General features: G+C 35.6%; 2 protein-coding genes across 2 annotated transcripts; one reads left to right on the forward strand and one right to left on the reverse strand.

Annotated features, from left to right (window-relative positions):
* Window positions 1–5,816: 5,816 nt before the first annotated feature.
* On the forward strand, window positions 5,817–6,485 carry LOC145068124 (uncharacterized). The gene has a single exon (XM_079015105.1). The coding sequence runs from the start codon at window positions 5,817–5,819 to the stop codon at window positions 6,483–6,485; it is 669 nt and encodes a 222-aa protein (XP_078871231.1).
* A 1,692-nt stretch (window positions 6,486–8,177) lies between these two features.
* LOC145066594 (F-box protein SKIP14-like) lies at window positions 8,178–10,782 on the reverse strand. The gene is made up of 2 exons (XM_079013889.1): window positions 9,084–10,782; window positions 8,178–8,982 (listed from the first exon to the last, which is right to left on the reverse strand). The coding sequence occupies exons 1-2, from the start codon at window positions 10,008–10,010 to the stop codon at window positions 8,503–8,505; spliced, it is 1,407 nt and encodes a 468-aa protein (XP_078870015.1). The 5' UTR covers window positions 10,011–10,782; the 3' UTR covers window positions 8,178–8,502.
* Between the last annotated feature and the right edge of the window lie 12,438 nt (window positions 10,783–23,220).

Consider the following 23,220-nt stretch of genomic DNA (forward strand, 5'->3'; position numbering starts at 1 on the left):
GCTACCTTTGTAAGTAAGTGCCTTACTTGCGCGAAGGTCAAAGTAGAATGTCAAAAGCCATCAGGACTCCTCCAACAACCGGAAATACCAGAATGGTAGTGGGAGCGAATCACAATGGACTTTATCACCAAGCTGCCCAAGACAGCAGGTGGATTAGATACCATTTGGGTCATCGTTGACAGGTTGACCAAGTATGCCCACTTTCTACCCATCAAGGAGACGGACAAGATGGAAAAGCTCACTAGGACTTATATAAGAGAAATAGTGCGATTGCATGGCGTCCCTATATCTATTATATCAGACAGAGATAGTAGATTCACCTCTAGATTTTGGCAATCATTGCAAGAGGCACTAGGAACGAGGTTGGACATGAGTACAGCCTACCATCCGCAGACTGACGGACAAAGTGAGAGGACGATCCAAACCTTAGAAGACATGCTGTGAGCTTGTGTGATCGACTTCGGGAAATCGTGGGATACACACTTGCCTCTTGTGGAGTTTTCCTACAACAATAGTTATCATACGAGCATCAAGGCAGCTCCATTCGAAGCCCTCTACGGTCGGAAGTGCAGATCCCCTTTGTGCTGGGCCGAGGTGGGAGACACTCAGTTAGCTAAAGGACGAGTTCCCGAAAGCGCCCTCACTGGTCCGGAGATCATTCGAGAGACGACCGAGAAGATTGTACAAATACGTGAACGACTAAAAGCCGCCAGGGATCGACAGAAAAGCTACGCCGACAAACGAAGAAAACCCTTGGAATTCCAGGTGGGAGACCGGGTCCTTCTGAAGGTCTCGCCCTGGAAAGGCACGATACGCTTCGGGAAGCGTGGAAAGTTAAACCCAAGGTACATAGGGCCTTTTGAGATTCTTGCCAGAATCGGCCCTGTAGCTTACAAACTAAACTTACCCCGCGAACTAAGTAACATACATCCTACCTTCCACGTCTCAAACTTGAAGAAATGTCTGTCTGATGAGACTCTCGTGATCCCCCTCGACGAGATCGAGATCAATGAGAGCCTCAACTTCGTGGAAGAACCTGCGGAGGTTTTGGATCGTGAAGTAAAACGGACGAAACAAAGCCGCATCCCAATTGTGAAGGTTCGGTGGAACGCCAAGCGAGGACCGGAATTCACTTGGGAGCGCGAGGATCAAATGAAACTCAAATATCCTCATCTCTTTGCTTAGTAGTATTGTAGTAACGTATCTGTTTGTATTCTAAATTTCGGGACGAAATTCCCCTAACGGGGGGATGATGTGACAACCCCAAATCTATTCCCGTTACAAATCCCATTTTCACTAACGGAATGCGTCACTATATGTTATTTGATGTAATATTTGGAATCGTCAATATCTGAATATCTAATTATATGCATGTCTTGATATTATTATATGAAATATAACTCGTATATGTTAACCCCGTTTAACCTAATAGAGTTGTATTACTTTTTCAACCACTTCACCCGGGTAAAAAGTTTTAACCCAGTTAACTTTAAACATCGGGTAGCCGTGTATCGGGTGCGATACCCGAGACATATGAAATGAGTGTGCACAACATTTGAACACTCTCTTACCACACATCCACTCTCTCTCTCTACTTTCTCTCTCTAGACTCGAAATCGACCCCGATTCCGCTAATTTCCGACTTCCAAACGTAAGTACTCATCCTCTATCTTAATCTAGACATACTTCATTGAATTTAGGGGCCAAAATCATAGAAATCAAGGACCAAAAAGGAGTTTACGGCCTAAGAAACTCCTTAGGCCGTAAACCCCCAAAATCATGCCAAAGACCAAGTTTTTCCTTCTTTTAAGCTAGTATACTAATTAAGGCATATATCTAGAAGAGTTTGGACACTAAAACACAAGGATTTTATGCTTAAAAAGGAGTTTACGGCCCAAGCTTGTGCTTAGGCCGTAAACACCTCAAACACCCCACAAATCCATGTTTAAAGCCCCAAAAACTCTTCTAGGATGTTTGGTAAATTGGACTTGACACCAAGGAAGGATTAAATGCATCAAACAACTTCATTTGAACACAAAAAGAGGAGTTTACGGCCAAGGCTAAGCTTGGGCCGTAAACACCCATGTTTTTGTGTCAAACAAGTCCCTAAACTACTCAAATGCATGTAAGGAATTTAGCTAAGGCCTTTGGAGGTGTGTTGTACCATTAAACTTCACATTTGGAGGCAAAATGAAGAGTTTACGGCCAAGGATGTTCTTGGGCCGTAAACTCCCCAAAAGTTCATGCCAAATTGTCCCAAAACTCATTATAGGGCCTTCTAGGATTTATCTAAGGTGTATGAGACCATGTTGTACCATTAAAACATACATCTTGAAGGGCTTAATGGAGTTTACGGCCCAAGAACAAGTATTAGCCGTAAACTCCCCAAAAATGTCACAAATTAAGGGTTTAATCCCTCCCTCTTAGTCCAAAATACATACCATTAAATTAAGGAAGTGAAATAAGGCCTTAAACATACATTTTGGAGTGTCACATGAGTTTACGGCCAAGCCTAGGGGGCTTACGGCCGTAAACTCCCAAGGAGTGGCCTTTGGGCCATAAACTCCAAGGGAGTGAGCTCATGGACCCTCCCGTAAATTATCCTTGGCCTTGTACCACTCCCGGGAACCCTTTCTAGGCCATAAAACCCCGAAAACGATGCTAGAATGCCCAAATACTTTAATGAAAAGCATAAGATGATTAACTTCTTGTAAAATACATATTTCATATGACATTAGGGTCCTAAAAGGTGCTCAAGTGGTTATTTGGTACCAAACGCTCAGTCGACACTTTTACCCGATTTACCCGATTCACCCGATTTTCGCGATTTCAAGTGAGTTCATACCCCTTTAATGAACCTTTCAAATGTTTTAAATGTTTTAGGGGGGAGATACAAGTTGCTTATAAATGTTTATGTAAAGTTTTACAGAACGATTTCCGCGTTACAAGGATTAATCACATGTGATTCACTACCCTTAGTTCAAATCACATGTGATTTGTCCCTATGCCTTATAAACGGGTTTTACATTTTCAAACTATTTTTAAAACAGTAAGCCAGATTTTAAATGTTCTTTTGGAAAAATACTTTTATTAAATCAATTTACTTATAAAATGTAACCACTCTGATATATTTATATAAGTAAGACTTGGAGGACTTAGGACCGATATCTCGCCTTATTTCCTGTTCTTGTTTGATTGTGGGCTTAGGGTAGTAGTTATCTGTCCGACTGTCGTTGATTTCTTAGTTATATAACATGTATATCAGTATGGGATACGAATGTTACTGCTTTCACTTAATACTAAAGTCATTACATGTCGAGAACCATCCACACTAAGTTAACTATAATAGGTATAGTTAATGTTGTTACTACTACTACTCGCTAAGTCACTACTCTTTACAATATAATACTCACTATTACCAGATAATACCCTAGTAAGAGAATACACTATGATCAATACTAAAAGATTACTACACTGTAACAAAAGAGAAAACACTAAACAAACAATAATACTCGAACCCACTACGAGATACTCTATTCGTTACCCACTATGCCCGGAGTTTTCCGATAGGAAGACGACACTACATGTATAGATCTATACGGGGCAGACGCTATTACATCCCGACTGTTAATTTCAGTCCGCGCCGTACAGGCCCAGGGATGCCACTACTTCACTATACTGTGCATGACCGGGATGGTCATGGGATCCCCTATTATCCTCACTATTAGTATATACAAGGAATACACTATAACTACACTAAATTACTACACTAAATGCTAAACTGCATCCCGAAGTAAGTAAGTATCTACCACTAAAAGAAGCTTGCACCTCTATCGCTGATTACAGGCTTAACCTATTCTATCACAATTATTATTTGGATATTTCCCAATATACGTTTACAATAAACTGTTTCAAAGAAATGAAGAATGCATACTTTTCACAGATTGTCACCTTAAATGTATTTTCTGGAAAATATGGGATTTTTCTAAGTTTCTACTACTTAAGAATAAATGACACATTTTTCGTACTAATGCTTTGTATACTAAAACTCACGCTAAACTCTTATGAACTCACCAGCTTTATGCTGATATTCGTTTTCAAAATAACTTGTATCTTCAGGTCAAAGATAGACAGGTACAGACGCAGCATTTTTGGAGAAGGTGGAGCACACAAGACCCATCTCTTATTTTTGATTTACTTTTGGGTGATTGTTAAACATTACAAAACACACTTGTAATTAAATTCACTATGTAATGCAATGGTTGTATGTTTCTTGTTTCTACTATTATGCAATTGTGATGATACTGTTCACTACGTCATCCACCCCGAAACGTATTCCGCCGTTATCGGTTTTGGGGTGTGACAGTATTATTATTGTGTTTATGAAAGGTAGTATACACTCACACATATAAACAACTTTATATTATACACATAGCACGTATTTTATAGAAAATACATAATATTTATGTGTTAGAAGAAAGTAACTACGCACTCACTTGATCAGAAGATGATCGGACAGCACTACGATTTGCAGAAGTAGTAATCCTCAGCAGATCTGAAAGATCTCTATAAAAATCGAACTTCTCGCGGGCAGAGCTTCGGCTCGGGAATTTCACTTCTCGGGATATTCGGGGCCTCGGGACTTGCTTCGGGGCTCGGGAATGATATCGGGGCTTCGGGATAATTCTTGCACGAAAAACGATGCAAAAACGCGAGAGAAAGAAGAGAAATGAGCAATTGAATCAGCTGCACTCGACTCCCTTTTATAGGGTCTGGATCTGCGATTTACGCGGGGCGTAACGACGATAAGGTCGCTGACCCCCCCCCCCCATGGATAATATCGGCCAATATATATTTAAATTAAATATCGAAAATATTTAATAAACTTCAAAAATTCATATCTTCCTCATACGAACTCCGTTTTCGACGTTCTTTATATCCCCGCGTAGGTGAGACTACGCTCTACAACTTTCGTTTAGACTCCGTTGGCTAATTTTGACTTTATTTTTATTATTTATTTTTAGTAGGCCGGGACAGAAAAACTCCGTTATAAAATCATAACTTCTTCATCCGACGTCCGTTTTCGCCTATCTTTTTATCGTTTTACTACAATTAATGAGATCTTCAATTCTCATTTAGATTGTTTTGGCTAAAAACTGCTCGGTCTCAAATCGAGCATTCGGGCTGCATACCGCTAAGTCGAAACTTCAAAAAATCATAACTTCCTCATACGAAGTTAGATTTGGGCGTTCTTTTTATGCACGCTCATGATTTAACGTATTCTACGACTTTCATTTAGATTGCTAAGGCTAAATATCACTCTAACGTAAATTCACTTTTTACGTCGCGCTGTGTCGTGCCGGTTCTGTCGCGAAACTTCGACAGGTTATAACTTCTTCGTTATAACTCGGATTTCGGCGTTCTTTATATGTACGAAATCCTTGTAACATATACTACAACTTATTTAAGATTATTCATTCTAAATAATCTTTCATCAAAAATTCATTTTTGACGCTTATCGTCTCTAAATTGACTAGCCCTGATCTACGGGCATTACATAATTTGGGATGAAGCTCCTATGGTCCATTAGCATGCATTTGAAGCTTTAGATCGAAGTTTGAAAGATGTATTCAGGTTTGAAAATTCTAGCAACTCAGATATTCTGTTTGGAGGGAAAGTTATTGTTTTTGGAGGAGATTTCAAATAAATTCTACCTGTTATTCCGGGTGGAAGTAGACAAAACATTGTTAATGCTTCTTTAAGTTTTTCATATTTATGGAAACAATGCAAGATCCATAAATTAACAAAAAAAAAACATGAGGCTAACTGTTGGAAGGGATCAATCTGATATAGAAAAAATCAGAGATTTCGCAGAATGGTTGTTGGATATAGGAGAAGGCAAACTTGGTGGTATCAACGATGGCGAAACGGTTATTGATATTCTCATTAATGATCCACATGATCCTATAGGTTCATTAATCAAGTTCGTATATCCTTCGATTTTGGAAAAGTACAACAATACAAGTTATTTTCAAGAAAGAGCAATACTTGCTCCAAAAAATGAAGTGGTTCAAGAAATAAACAACCATTTGCTATTAAAGTTTCTAGGAGATGAGGTTGAATACTTAAGTTCAGATAGTATATGTCAATCTGAATTTGTCCATGATCAGTTTGATGCAAACTTATATTCTCCTGATGTTTTAAATGATCTAAAAGTTTCGGGTTTACCAAACTATAAGTTAGTTTTAAAAATCGGTGTTCCGGTTATGTTGTTGAGAAATATTGATCAGAAAAATGGCTTGTGTAATGGAACAAAACTCCAGGTGATATCATTTGGCAAACGTGTTATTGAAGCACATATCATATCTGGAACTAATATTGGAAACCGTACTTTTATTCCAAGAATGTCTTTAACTCCATCAGAAAAAAAAATCCTTTCAAATTCCGAAGAAGACAGTTTTCATTGGCTGTATGTTTTGCAATGATCATTAATAAGAGTCAGGGACAATCATTATCCAATGTTGGTTTGTTTCTCAAACATCCCGTGTTTTCACATGGCCAATTGTATGTTGTCTTATCTAGAGTTCAAAGCAGAGACAGATTAAAATGGTTAATTTTAGAAAATAATAGTAGTCTCACAAATAAAACTTTCAATGTCATTTATAAGGAAGTTTTTAGGAATATATAAACAATGTTTTTCTACCATCTTTTATTTACTTTCCGTGTATCACACTTCATCCATCATATTAATTAATCAATTTATAATATTTTATTGTATTTGATTTATTCATGTTAATTACAATATCAATATTCTTCATTTTTTTCAACTTATCAACCGTGGATTTCTACGGGTTTAAACCTAGTTACATTATGAAGCGGTATAAGTAGGGGTGAGCGTGGTGCGGTTCAGTGCAGTTATTAGCCAAAACCTCACCACTAACCGCAAATGCGGTAATCCATTTTCAATACTGCTTGGTTCGGTTATGTTTGCGGTCCGGTTAGGCGGTTATTTTTGCGGTGCGGTTTTGTTTTTTCTGTGTCGCGGTTATTAACCGCATGGATTTGGTGCAGTTATTTTGTGTGATTTTTCACCACAGTTTAGAGCTCAAACGGTTTTAAGAGTTCAAACATATTAGTTGTAATAATAATAAAAGAAAACCATAATATATAAGACAATTAACTTAAATCACAAACAATTAATATTTTAAATACATCAAATCAATAGTAATTAACAATGAATTTCTTAAAATTGTCTAATTTCTCCATTTTTCAAAGTTAAACATAACAAAAAACCATATTTTTGTCTTCTAGTATTTTATTCATCTTTCATTCATGAAACTTGTCTTATTTTTAATATTTAATATATCAATATATTATAATAATAATAAAAATTGTATATAATATATGTGGTGCAGTCTTTTTTTTTTTTTTTTTTTGCGGTTTTTGAAAACTAATAACCGCAACGCACCGCAAATTTGCGGTTTTTGAAAAACATAAAACCTCACAATCGATTTTTATTGCGATTGCGGTTTATGCGGTTAATTTTAGTTGCGGTGCAGTTTTTGCTCACTCCTAAGTATAAGTCCTTGAAAAATATGAGAATAAATTATTTAAATTTTGAAAGAAAAACGAACGGTCAAAACTAAAACTTTTGGTACAAAAATATAATCCTTGTTTTCTTAGAACTTTAAATTTTACATAAATTATCTTTATAAATTTTTTTTCGCTTTAAGGCGTGTTCGGCAAAACTAGCTGGTAGCGGGTAGCTTGTAGCGTTTTGTTAAACACTACCTGAAATAGCATTTGGATTTGAAGCATTTTGATTAAACTAAACGCTAAAAAGCGTATAGTGCCAAACGAGGTTTTTTGTTTTAAACAAAATGTTTTGTGAAACGCTACAAACTAAAAGCTCTTAAACGCTTCAAAACGCTCCGTGTCGATCACAACCTTAGTCAGTTCTTCTATTTTGAATAAAAATATCGCTATTAAATAGAAGGTAAGAAACCATTATAACACGAATCAGATACAAACTTAAAAGACCAAAACCACAAAATAAAATATATTCATAAAAACGATCTTCACAAAATTAAAAAATCACGACTGAAACCTTTAACTTCTTGACAAGCACTTTTGAGAACATTTCTAAAACTGAATATAATAAACATCGTCCCCAATCATAAATGAATATTTCAAGTAAAATTAAAACCCAACATCAACATAATCAAACTACAAACCAAAAATAAAACATAACATGAAATGATATGATGAAATCATAAAAAAGGGTCTAAAAACTTCAAACCCTAAATTGACCACGCCAGCCCAAACCCATAGCCCACAACAGCCCAAACCGGTCCACTCACCAAATCCCACATCACCGGTTCAAAAAAATCCCAGGCAAACCAAGAGCCCAAGCCCAAGCCCAATTAACCATCATGACATCATCACCTGGCCTCATAAGATTACAATACTTGCCATATCCCGTACGTCACGTACCTAACTAGATTAGCCACGTGGCAACTGTTTCAAACACTCTGAACAAAGATACTCCAATGAAAACGTTTCTTCATACTCACTATTGTGCACACACCTCCCACATTCACAACACCGAGGTATGCAAATTATGCAAGCCCTACAAAAATCAGGACATTCATCTTTCTTTTCTTGACAGCTGTCACCTGGACAATCGTAAACAAGCCTCAGATTTTGACATCTAGGGCACACTTCAACATCTATTGCTCGATCATCATCCGATTCTGAATACAAGTTTCCACGATGATAATAACGCGGATTCAGATCATTATCGTGATCGTTTTTCTCAATTCCCAAAAGTTGTTTCAATTCTTCAAAGTGTTCGAGTGTTATTCCATAGAATCCACCTGTTCTTATATATCTGATTCCACCCGATTCAGCAATTGAATTGAAGGATTTTAGATTGTTCAAGATTCCCTCGATTGTGAGTCGTGTACATCCTGGAACAGATAACTATACGAAAAAGTAAAAAGATTGAATTACATAAAATCGTGGAGTAGAAATAGAATTACAATAAAAAAAGTTGAAATAAGATTGAATAATTGTTTGTTTACCTTGGTTAACTTTGGATTGGTTTTGAGAACACGTTTGAGAGCATCATCAGTGATTTTGGGGCATTTTATTAAGCTGAGACAATGCAGATTACCTTCAGCCCTATTGGTTAACTGAACAAGAATGTCATCGGTGATTCTCTCATTCAATGGCTGATCAATGTGAAGATTTCTCCATAAAAGAGAATCGTTACGAATGGTGGAACATAAAGATCTACAAACACGTTCCACCAATAAAAGGTCTCTAGTTTGAAGATAACTAAGAGCTAGAACAAAAGCCTCGTGAGGTTCTCCTCCAATAACATCAGGACAAGATGACGAAATATTTACAAATTCTTCTGATTTTGGGACAAGAACACTTGGACTCCCATGATCGAAAGACATTATGACATCTACATTGTGTTGATCTTGATCAACCATCGTATATGATGTTGGAGTAGGAGTAGGAGTAGGAGTAGGATATTTATCTTGATACATGAAATTGGTAGGAAAAGATTGGAACCTCATAGCACTGCTCCAAAAGAAATTAAAACCTGCAAATAACCCGTAATCTTCCTTGTGATTTGTGATTCTGTTCCTCATGTATTCGCCATAATCCATTTCCAAATCACCCAGCCATCCTGTAATGGCTGTAAAAGTGGTACTGATGTCAATCTCCATGCCAAATGGATCAGATGGCAACATGTCAATGATATCTTTTGATACAGAATCTGGTGAGCCACTCTTGTCAATTATCTCTCTTCCATGGCTGAATCGATCATGTAATTCTCCATGAACATGGCCATGTCTTGGCTTTCCATAACCATCTCCCCCTTTATCCGACATGCCTTCGACACCATACCCACCGTTCACCATTCTCAGTGGCGAAACCAAATTGTCTTCCGACGTATGAGCAGGGAAAATCGGACGCTGAGAAAAATTCAATGCCATTTTCTATAACCCTAATAAGAAGTTGTGATTTCGCCGTAAATGAAACCGAAATTGAGGAAACTGAGACGAACTAAATGACAAAACGAAATAAGAAAAGAGGAAGAAGTCGCTGATTTTTTTAATCGTTTTATTTTTCGAACTTTTTATTTTGGGGATGATTACCTATACCTAAAGTTAACAAAAGTAGAACATACGTAAGATATTAACAAGAAAACCCTCAATTTTGGGGGCAAACTAAAACAACGCGCCAAAATTTCACAGAGTTTCTTGTATCAGCTATAATACAAAATATAGACCGCGTGAGATGATTAAAAACGAACACTGTACAAATAAAGAATCAACGAATAATAACGCCCTAACGTTCAAAACCGATACCTAAATTGGCGTAACCACAACACAAAAACCAATCCGAAAGAACGGAATCAAACAAATTAACAAGTGGAAGAACACAACCTGATTGAAATACCAAAAAACCCAAACTTTTACTCCAAACGAACGCCAATCGACAGAGTTTGAAGAGAGAGAGAGAGAGACAACAGAGCCAGTGTCCGTGGATCGAATTAATCAAATCGCCTTTAGCGTCGATATTCTATCGAATGAATGCAGATGACATGGAAGGAATGGAATGGAATAGAAATTGGATCCGATATGGAGGAATCTGTCGATGGAGTCCGAAGATTTCTAGAGAGAGAGGGGGAGGGAGAGAGAGAAAAAAAGGAAGGAAGGGGGTAATGTGTAGAGAGAGAAAGAGTGTGGGAAAAGAGATGAAGGGAATTGTGTTGTAGGGAGTATTACTATGACTACAAGAGGTGGATACCGACACGTGTCTGGTTGGTAGGGTTTTACTGCTTCTTCGATATAAGATGTGGCGGGAGTCCAAAACTGAAAACTCCAAATCGATCTGTTTTTGCGCCTCACCGTTCGTCATGAAAATCTACCGGTCACCGGTAAATACCAACGCCATGGTAATTAATGGTGAAAAAGAACTTGTGCCTCTATTTTGCTGGACCTCACTTCCTATTTTTCCTCTTTTCTCATTGAATACGTATGCAAAAAAAAGGTGTATAAATTATTATTTAAAAATTTCAAGTAAATTGGTTTAACAAAATAATTTTACTGGTTTGATGGCTTAAATATTATATAATTTAAGTGGTTGATGTCTATCTTTTATATTTTAAATACGATGGTTCGAACTTTTTGTACTTTATCTATTTTTATCACTGTCTTTGATTTCTAGCTCCAATGCTAATGTAACTAAACCGAATCTGTTTTTCTTCGTTTGGTTTGTCAGATCATTAAAAAAATATTATCAAAATCAATTCATATTTATGGTCTAAAGTGTAAACTTTTAAAATAAAAATTGTCCATGTTAGTGACAAACAAAAGGTTATCTATGTCATATTGAATATATACGGGCTTTTTTTTTTTTTTTAAGATCTGTGCAATCATTTTTGTCTGTGCTACACAGATAACTTGCAGACATATGTCCTTACAGAGTGTTTGTTTTTTGAAGCACGTAGATCAAAAAACGTCTATGCGAGGTCTTTCTGGCGCAGACATAGGACACTGTCTTCAAAGGTCTTCAGGCCACATTTTAACCTAAACAAAAAAATGTCGCTTATCTTTTTTGCTGAAAATGGTTTTTTTATGTTTATGACATGAAATTAAGTTTGAAAAAACAGTTTATTTTAGTACATGCAGACGTTAAAAAACAAACAGACTTTTTATTGCAAACTGCATACATTTGGTCCACCTATTCTGCTACAGAGACTTGCAGATATGGTCTGCAGACTGCAGACATTGTGGCTTAAAAAAAAACAAACAGCACCATAGTTGTCCTATATACAAGTTTACATATAAACTATATAGAAAATATTTAATATTGGTTTGCCTTAATGTCAATACTTTGAAATAGTCTAAAAATCATTTTGGTTTAGTAAAGACTTACGGGTGAACAATTGGTCTGATTGGACCGAATCGGATTGGGACCAGTTTTCATCAACGGAGTGGGTTTACGGTTCTGGATATTGCCTTATATCAGTTACAGGTATCAACACGTCTCGTACCTCCGGTTCAGGGTAAATAATGTGAGGATACCAAAGTTGTCCTTTTCTGTAAATTGTCATAATTTTTTTGTTTGAAATTAGAACACATTAAACTTGTTTCAAAATCTAGTTTACAATTTGTATTTCATTTTAGACTATAGAAACAAATTATTTGATTACATATTGATTGAGTTATAGATACCAAAACACATGATATTAAAGTTGAATTGTTTTTTGTTTCAGTATTATTCACAATATGTTCTCTTCTTTAAATTGTCATAACTCCTTCGTTTTGATTTTAAAATGATATGAAAGTTTTTCTAACATGCAGTTTATTGTCTGCACCTTATCGTAAATTGTAGAAACATGTTAATTGGTTGCAGATTTATTGAGTTACAGTCCGCGCGGAACACAGGGATGCAAATGTGAACTAGATTGGCTTAGGTTCATTGAACTTCTATGGGAGAGCATGTCCTGAATGCACCTACGGTCGAATAGAAAAGTTTAAGGATCTTTGTAATTATTTTATTTTTCATAACTAAATTTGTATCATTTATAAACCCATATTAAAGGCAATTAATCATATATTTTCTCTTTTTGATTTCTTGATTAATTATGCTCTTTAATTTTGACAATTATGTATCAGTGTTTAAGACATCAGTTACATTTTGTTGTGTATGTGTGTGTGTGTGTATATATATATATATACATGCTTCAAGATCAATTACAAAATGATGATGGAGGCAAGTCAGGGAGGAAGCAGAAAGTCTCAAGAAACTTTATGGTAAGAGCCCAGGAGCAAGAACTAGTGAAAACTCAAGAACAGGAAGTGCAGGAGAGAAAGCAGTACTCAGGACCGCTTCCGAAGTGCAATAAGTGTAACTTTCATCACAAGGGAGCTTGCCCAGTGTGTCAAAACTGTAAGCAAACAGGGCATTACTCGAAGTATTGTAAGCTGAATAAGGAGGGAAAAAGGGCATGTTACGAGTGCGGGAGTATTGATCATCTCCGTAGAGCATGTCCCAAACTGAACAAAGGGCTTGGTAACAATGGACAAGGCCAAGCCAGGCAAAACTTCCAAGGAAATCAAGTTGGACGGCCAAGAGGTGTAGCCTTTGTGATTGGTGCAGAAGAAGCTCGTCAGAACCCTGAAGTGATAACATGTACGTTTCTCCTGAACAACCATTTTGCATCGGTAATATTTGATGCGGGAGCAGATAGGAGTTTTGTTTCTTTAGCATTTAGACCGTTAATTGGCTTGAAATCGAAAAAGATGAGGAATGCTTATGCTATTGAACTTGCTGATGGGTTAGGGCTAATGATATAATTCCTGGTTGTACTCTGAATTTAGCTGATAAACTATTTAGCATTGACCTAATTCCAATAGAGCTAGGTAGTTTTGATTTGATAGTAGGAATGGATTGGTTATCCAAAAATAGAGCGGACATTGGTTGTTACGAGAAAGTCATTAGGATACCTCTCCCTAATGGAGAAACCCTTATCATACACGGTGAGAAGCCAGGAAGAAGTTTAAACATAGTATCAAGCATGAAGATTCACAAGTACCTGAAGAAGAATTGTATTGCATTCATGGCCCACGTGCTAGAAAGAGAACCTGAAGCTAAGCAACTCAAGGAGATTCCAGTGGTTCAAAATTATCCTGAAGTGTTTCCCGAGGAACTGCCCGGTTTACCCCTCACAGACAGGTCGAATTTCGGATAGACTTAATTCCCGGAGCGGCACCGGTAGCAAAAGCACCATATCGCCTTGCGCCATCCGAGATGCAAGAACTATCCGGACAACTTCAAGAACTTCTAGACAAAGGGTTTATTCGACCAAGTTCTTCACCTTGGGGAGCCCCAGTGTTATTCGTCAAAAAGAAAGATGGTTCGTTCCGAATGTGCATTGATTACAGAGAACTGAACAAGTTGACAATCAAGAATCGATATCCCTTCCCCCGAATAGATGACTTTTTTGATCAGTTGCAGGGCGCTTCCTACTTCTCAAAAATCGACCTTTGGTCAGGGTATCATCAACTAAGAATCCACGAAGGGGACATTCACAAAACAGCATTTAGAACCCGTTATGGACATTATGAGTTCTTAGTCATGCCTTTTGGACTAACGAACGCACCCGCTGTTTTCATGGATTTGATGAATAGGGTCTGTAGACCATACCTAGACAAGTTTGTAATTGTATTTATCGATGACATACTTGTTTACTCGCAAACCAAAGAAGATCACAATAGACATCTGAAGCTAGTGTTGGAGCTGTTGAAGGAGCAGAAATTGTATGCCAAGTTCACTAAGTGTGAATTTTGGATTCGGGAAGTACATTTTCTTGGTCATGTGATCGGCGAAAGAGGAATTCATGTAGATCCAGCTAAAATCGAGGCAATCAAGAAATGGGAGGCCCCCAAAACCCCAACAGAAATACGACAGTTCCTAGGATTAGTTGGGTACTATAGACGCTTCATTGACAATTTCTCTAGGATTGCTCAACCATTAACATCTTTGACCCAAAAGGATAGAAAATTTCTCTGGGAAGAGAAACACGAAGAGGCGTTTCAAATCCTAAAAAACAAGCTGTGCAATGCACCAATTCTGGCTTTACCAGAAGGATCAGAGAACTTTGTGGTGTATTGTGATGCGTCTCATCAAGGATTAGGATGTGTGTTAATGCAAAAAGATAAGGTCATTGCGTATGCTTCCAGACAACTCAAACCGCATGAAAAGAATTATACCACCCATGATCTAGAACTAGGAGCAATAGTTTTCGCTCTTAAGATATGGAGGCATTATTTGTACGGAACCAAGTGCACCATCTATACCGATCACAAAACCCTTCAGCATATCCTAGATCAGAAAATGTTAAACATGCGGCAGAGGAGATGGGTAGAGTTGTTTAGTGATTATGATTGTGAGATACGATATCACCTAGGAAAGGCTAACGTAGTAGCCGATGCTCTTAATAGGAAAGAAAGAGTGAAACCTTCCCATGTGAGAGCTTTGGGAATGGTAATTCATACAAGCTTGAAATCTCAAATCATTGATGCCCAGGAGAAAGCGTTATTCAAGGAAAATCTTCCTGGCGAGACCTTACATGGTTTGGAAGAGAGATTTGAAACCAAAACTGATGGAGTTCGTTATTTTAAGGACAGGGTCTGGATTCCAACGGTTAACAATCTGAGAGACATGGTACTAGAGGAGTCTCATCGATCTAAATACTCAATCCACCATGGAGCGGATAAGATGTACAAGGATCTTAAAGAGTACTATTGGTGGCCTAGAATGAAAAAGGATATTGCCTTGTATGTTGGGAAATGTTTGACATGCTCAATAGTCAAGGCTGAATATCAAAAACCATCCGACTTGTTGCAACAGCCTGAAATTCCCCAATGGAAATGGGAGCAAATATCTATGGATTTCGTTACTAAACTTCCTAGAACTGCTAAAGGTCACGACTCAATTTGGGTCATAGTGGATCGACTGACGAAATCTGCTCATTTTCTCCCCATTCGGGAAGATTTCAAGATGGAAAAATTGGCCCAAATCTACATCGACAAAATTGTTTCTCTGCATGGTGTACCCCTATCTATCATTTCTGATAGAGATAGCCGTTTTACATCACGATTTTGGTGGATGTTACAGAAGGCACTAGGAACCAAGATATATTTGAGCACAACATACCACCCTCAGACAGATGGGCAAACAGAGAGAACAATACAAACATTGGAAGACATGCTACGAGCGTGTGTCATTGAGTTCAAAGGAAATTGGGATACTCATTTGCCTCTAATTGAGTTTTCCTACAATAACAATTACCACACGAGTATCCAATGTGCTCCATATGAAGCATTGTATGGACGCAAGTGTCGTTCGCCCTTATGCTGGACAGAAATCGGAGACAGACAATTGACTAGACTCGAACTTATCCAGGAAACATCTGACAAGATTGCTATCATCAAGGATAGGCTTAAAGCTACCAGAGATCATCAGAAAAGTTATGCGGATAATCGTCGAAAACCATTAGAATTCCAAGTAGGAGACAAGGTACTTTTAAAAGTGTCGTCTTGGAAAGGGCTTGTACGTTTTGGTAAGAAAGGAAAACTAAGCCCGAGATATGTTGGACCCTTTGAAATCGTTGAAAGGATTGGTCTGGTGGCGTATAAACTTCAATTGCCCCAAGAGTTAAGCGCCATTCACGACACATTCCACGTCTCCAATCTCAAGAAATGTCTAGCCGACGAAGCATTGATAGTACCCCTGGAGGAAATTAAGATCAATGATAAGCTAAACTTCATTGAGGAACCGATAGAAATCCTTGACAGGGAGGTTAAACAACTTAAGCGAAGTAAGATCCCGATTGTGAAAGTTCGATGGAACTCAAAACGCAGGCCGGAGTACACCTGGGAGCGCGAGGACTTCATGAAGGAAAAGTATCCAGAACTTTTCCCTTGCGATGACAAGCGATGACATAGATTGAATTTCGAGACAAAATTCTTTTTAAGTGGGGGATACTGTGACAACTGTCAATTCAGGTCATTCTCGGACTCATGCATCTTTATAAAAACCATTCATGCACCACATGCCATGGCCTAGTAGTATAGATTAGGTCAAAATCTTGCATAAACTAGGATCCAACTAAGATCTAGGACTAATATACTTGACACTTACGATTCTAGTAAGTTGCTTAACTACATTAGGAAATGCCAATGCTATAATTAGAATGAAACTTCAAACTTTGTTACAATTGAAACAGGGTATAAAACCCTAAAAATAAATTAAAGTATTCTAATTATACATCAATATGATGGTGAATATCAAACAATATTCCAAAAACCCTAAAGAGCCAAAAATCCAAATTTATAAATCTTAAAGCTTAAAAACTTTATAAAATTTGGCTATAAACTTCTAATATCAAGTTTTTATTAATCAAATTATGAATTATACCAATGAAATAGAAATTTAAATTATCATGCATTAATCATAATTTATTAGTTAAAAACAAGATTTTTAAATAAATCAAAAAAAAATTGCTTAAAGAATCACTTTTATAAAAATTAGATTTTTATAAAAATTAAGGATGGATTTTTAAAAAATTTGAATTGAGGAGAGAGAAGGCCTTAATGCCTCAAAAATCTGGCCACTCTCCCCTCCCTATGTCCTCTCTCTTCCCAAAACTCAATCATTAAACTTAAACCTTCACTCTTCCACTTCTCTCTTCATTTCCTCCCACACTCTACCTTTCCAACTCTCTTCCTCTCTCTCTAACTCACGAAAATCCTCCATTCTCTGCCATAATTTCGAGATTAAGGAGGCCTTGAAGTGTTCTTGCTTCTCTCAAGATCAAAACCAAGGTAAACAACACAATCCTCCCTCATAGTTTCATGATTTTACTTCCTCTTCTTCATGGTTTTCTCTACTCTTCGGATTCTATGCCCTTCCATGGCTAGAAATCCTTACTTTTCCCTTGTGGTTTGTAGATTCTCACCATAACACAATGTATGTGTTTGAGATGGTGAAAATCCGGGATCAAACCCATGCAAGGAGTGAAAAAGATGCACATGTGTTCATGTGACTTCAAAACCGAGTATTACATCTTCTTCTCCATTTCTTTTGTGTTCTTGCATGACCAAAAGCATTTAAACCATTTCTAGTACATCTTGGATGCTCATTCACTCCATGCATGTGCTAGAAATCGGACCTTAACAGAAGCATGTATGTTGTTCTTGTCAAAATGCCCTAAGAATGCATTCAAAGCAAACATGCAATCTGCCAGATTACATTGTTCAGTTTTGAACGACCATAACTCAATCATTTTTTAATCAAATCCTGATATTCTTTTTGTATTGGGTAGTTCCACGAGTTAAATTTCAAACCCAACTAGTCTCACTGTAAAATATTAAATATCGGATTTTTGGCAATTTTTACAAAATGATTGCGCAAACAGCTCTTTTTCTGTGATCACCATTTTTGCCCTGCGTGATCAGTGGCCTTAAACCCAACCATAAATCTGGGGAAAAATAATTTAGAAACTTAACATATCCAGTGAATGATGGCTGAAATTTCGTGGCTTAAAACCCCACAGAATGTGCTACTCAAATTCATGAACTTCAGCCACGTTTACATCTCATGCACTATAATGTGCAACATTTCTTAACTTGTTTGGGTTCAATACCCCTATTTTCCCTTCTAAATAAATTTTGAACATTTTCCCTTTTGAAAGCCCTCACATGCATGTGATAATCTGGAAAAATTTCAAGAGCTTTTATCATTTCTTTGATTTATTAAAATTATTGCAAGAAACCAAGGGCATAAATCACCTAAGATACTTCCAGAGGTCTATAAATCCGGAATAAATTCATGGATGACCCCTATAGTGAATAATGACCCCTCACTAAATTTAATCGATTTTTGTTGCTGTTTGGTATGATTTCCGATTTTCTTTTTGTTTGGGTATAATAAATCACAAAACCACTTTAGGTCGCAGCCCTTACCTGTGGTGGGTGACTCAGAAAAATAATTTCAGAAATTTTCATCATGCCTTACTGTTTTTCCCGATTTTTAGTAATTATAATGGCCTAAAAATAGGAAAAATAGTTCTGATTATCCAAAATTCATGAAAATTTACCAGAACATCATGTTGTACAGTAGGAGCTTAAATACAAATTTTGATGATTTTTCTCTACTGTAAACTATTTTTCTCCTAATTTCTAAAGTTAAATACACTTAAATACACATAAATACCCAAAACTGGATTATACAATATGAAAACCACTTTTGGTATTTTTACCAGGTTACTTATACTGTAAATGATGTTACAAAAAATTTTGGTAATTTATTTTAACTGTTTAATATTATTTCTTCAATTAATGATTATTTAAAGGAATAAAACAAGGAAAAATAGAAATACCCACTGAAAAATATCTTTTATATTTTTCCCAGCCTAATTATGTATAATAACAGTTAAATAAAAAGTTTGGGTAATTTTGGAAACTGTTTTATATTTATTTCAATTTTTATTGGAATAAATGCTCAAAAATCATAAAATATAATTAAACAGCTTGTAAATCTGTTTTTATAATTTTCCCAGCTTAGTAACGTGTAATAACAGTAAAATAAAAAGTTTGAGAATTTTTATCCTTTGAATGCTATTTTTCGTGAATTTATGTTGATATAAAGACTTACAAAAAAATTTGAAAAATAGTTAACCATATCAAAAATTCAAGGAAAATTTTCTGGAAAACCTCTATTGTATTTACAATGAAAATACAAGGTTTGACCATTTTTGGAAACTGTTTGATAATATTTTACATTTTTAGGAATATAAAACACCTTTAAATGTGTAGAAATACCTTTAATTTATATTACTAAATCTGGAAAGTTAATATTCCAAAGTTGTAATTAATCGCACGACTTGTAGAATTTCATCATTTCATAAAAAGTGTAGCCAATTAATATAAAATCCAATATTAGAACATAAATTGACATTTCACTATATGTAGAGTTTAGTATATTAGCATTAGATTTCGACATGGAAACTCACTAATGTGTGTTTGATGTCGTAGGATCCCGGTAGTAAGACGTTGGTGCATCCTGAGGCACTACTTGTACCTACACGAAACATTGTGAGTATTCACGCACTCCCCTATTTTCAGTTTTTATGTTTTGGGGTGGAAAAGCATGTCCAGAAAAACTATTGTTTGCATGTTGTATTTAAATTGATTATTATCAAACATGATTGCTATTGTATTGTTATGTTTCTTTATGTATGTCTATGCAACACGGAACATGAGAACTTATCGTACTAAGGCCCTTCCCTTATCTCTAACCATTAACTCTTTGAGCCAATGGTCATTATGGATAGCGCTATTAGGAATTGACAACTCCTCACTCGCCCTATTGCTGGAGTGCATGATACCATATTCATCTATGAAACGATAAGCATAGATCTCGATAGGGCTTCAGTCATAGGTTTGGTTGAGACTCATTGTTTGCTCATATACATACAAACCCGTTTCTCGTTGTAGCAATAAACTTGTATTCATTAATAGCAATCAACTTTGTTTATCATTAAGGCAATGTACTTGTATTTACGAAAAGCCTTATTTCAAGCTCGATTTTATAAACTTGTGAACTCACCAACTATTTTCATAGTTGACGCTCGTTTTACATGCTTTTTCAGGAAATAATTAGTAAGTGGATGTAAAGATTCATCATCATAGAGCATGTTGCATCGTGTTGAAGCTATTATGAAGTTATATTTTGAACAATGTTGTTTTGAAAAACTTGTACTTTGTTTCTTTTTAAGCTACGGGTTGTAAACTTTTAAATACTGCTATGGTGATGTATCTTTATCTTTTGCAATGAAACCGTTATCGCTGTCATATCTTGCGTTTCCGCTTTAGCGGGGTGTGACACCTGATAGGTACGGTGAAGACTTTGTCTCACAAAATTCATTCAACACGTTTACGTATAGTGTAATGAAAACCCTTTTTGTAAGTGGAAGTGTTGCCTTTCCATAGTAAACACATAGTGTAAAATAATTATCCCTTTAAATAATCATTTGTATCGTATCCAAATGGTAAAATAGTGTCAATGACCCATAAACTATACATATTGTAGTTTAATGTAAATGTTTTGTTGTAATGAAAACATTTGTATGTATGATTATCACTTTTTCCATAATAATGAAATAGTATAAATTAATTATATATAAACCTTTATATAATTATCCACTTTGCTCAACATGTTACAATAGTGTTAATGATCTATAAATTATACTTATATAGTTTATTATAATATTTGATTTTTGTATCTATATATGCATGTATATACATATATAGAGGCTAACATGCTTTGATATTTATAAATAACAAGTATATTACATCTAACACAAATGAGTGAGATCTTAGTATAAAAATGTCCATTTTTATAGCTTTTGACTTTTAACGTCACAAACGGCAAATAGTGAAATATAGTTATGTATAACTTATTTTTATATTTTTGTGATTTTTAGGTCAAGTTAACTTTATATGTTTTAAAAAACATATTTTTGGTCAAAACTCACAAAAATGGTACCATAACCTAATCATGATCATTTTTGTTAGTAAACCCACTTTTGCATAAAACGATAAATTTTGAAGTTTTCTTTTTGTAAAACTAAATATTTTGTATTTTTGACTGGTTTCAAGACATATGTCCAAAATAACATATTTTGGTTTAGATCTTAAAAAAATAGTGTAATAACTTGGTTATAACCATTTTTGCTAAAATAATCATATTATGCTCATAAAAACCCTAGTTTTTATAGTTTTGTGTTTATGACTTTTTCATAAGAACATCTAACATGCATATACTTATTTTTCATAGTTTTGTATTTTAAACATAATTTCACATCTAAGTGTTCATAAAGCTTGGTAATAACATTATTTCATGTTTTTAGCACTTTTACATAACATGTAAGCAAGCATGCATAATAACTTGTATATTTATACAAGTTTACTTGTATTCTCCCCCAAACACTTAGAAATCTCGAAAATGAAGGGGTATGAACTCACCTTATGTGTGTTTTATTGATGAAAGAAAGGTTGTAGATGGAAAGTTTCAAGTCAAGAACACTTTGAAGATTTGAATACATATGAATAGTAACACATGATAATGTGTGTAGATAAATTGAAACTAGTTTATAAGTGTGTGGAATCACTAGATTATGAAGGAAACACTTACCAAAAAATCAAGGAACAACTTGGAAGAACTTTGCTAGGAAATATAGGAGCTTTTCTTGGAGAGAATATGAAAATGATGAAGAAATGGTGATGGGAAGAGGCCTATCGGCCGAACCTTAAAGAGTGGGGGGAAGGGGGTGGGGGTGGGTAGGGTGGCTTATGGGGGGGTGATGAGGGGGAACATGGGTGGGACTTAAAGGTGATCTACTTTAGGGTTGGTAGTTGGCTAATTAAGATGAAGGTACATCTTAATTAACTAGTGATTTTTATAAAAATAAAAGTCAAACTTTTATAAATCTTGGTATTTTTATAAAAATCGTAGTGTTTTATAAAATAAATATGGTATAAATGACGTATAAAGTATTTAATTTAAATTATAAATATTCAAATTATTATAACAAACATTGTTATCAAATAATAATACGTTACATGAAGAGTTAGGTTGAATTTCCAAGTTTGTTTCGTTAGAATTTGGTGTTTAGTTGGGTATAGACTTTGTTGCATTTGGTGACGAATTCACCAAAAAGTTGTGTTTGTAGCCTTTGATATGAGTTTTCCACATAGTATAGGTTTATGAACTCCACTACATTGCGTTACGAATATTATTTATTCACAAATACTATATAGCTAGATTATCGAGCTATTACGTTGCTAACCCTAATTAGGGTTTATATTGATGATTGGAAATCTAGAGAGGTACTTTGTATTATGACTGCAAATTGTACATTAGGAACATTAGGAAACATAGTGTTTATCCTAAAATCCTAATGCTAGTCGAGTTGACTTGGTTGACTTGTTGACTTTGTCTGACCCAAACTTGATAGTTGTCACACCAATATCCATGAAAAAAGTATTCAAATTTGTTGTCGTAATCTGTCTTTGTATATGCAACGGTCCCGGGATTCATTATCTCCAAAATATAACAATATAAATGAAGTCTTTAAAAGCTTTCATTAGGGGTCCATCTCAAAAATTTGGAGCATACATTTTTTTACTTAATGCTTGACAGTATGAAATACATACACTAGGACGGTCATTTAAAGTTTGTTGGATATGTTTTCTCCATAATATATTACATGTACTATCATCTAATATGCCCTTTAAAAAGTGATCAATAATTTTTGTTGGCTTGGCGATGATGGGGAAGGAGTTGTGTGTTTGAGCAATGACTCTTTGATAGTTTAGTCACTTAAAATGAATTAGTATTTTATCTCTTGTACCCCAAAACCGCCATTTACAATTTTTCGCAAAGTAAACGGTTTCATACCCATCTTTTGTAGATTTTTCTTAATTTAATTTGAAAACCCTCAGTAACACATTCCTAATTTAAGCTTACGTTCTTATTTGCTTTTGAAGAGTTGAAAGAGCTTCACATAAGAAGAATAATTATGGGATACAACACCTTTAATTTTTTGTTGAGTTAATTCGGTAAATG

The sequence above is a fragment of the Lactuca serriola genome, chromosome 8, assembly GCF_051521515.1.
Source record: "Lactuca serriola cultivar US96UC23 chromosome 8, Lser_US96UC23_V15, whole genome shotgun sequence".
In the NCBI taxonomy this organism is placed as follows: Eukaryota; Viridiplantae; Streptophyta; class Magnoliopsida; order Asterales; family Asteraceae; genus Lactuca; species Lactuca serriola.

Coding starts and splice junctions, on each gene's coding strand:
- LOC145068124 (XM_079015105.1), top strand. CDS start 5,817: ATGAGGCTAACTGTTGGAAGGGATCAATCTGATATAGAAAAAATCAGA.
- LOC145066594 (XM_079013889.1), bottom strand. CDS start 10,010: ATGGCATTGAATTTTTCTCAGCGTCCGATTTTCCCTGCTCATACGTCG. Junction 8,983..9,083: donor CCAATCCAAAGTTAACCAAG/GTAAACAAACAA, acceptor TTTTTCGTATAG/TTATCTGTTCCAGGATGTAC.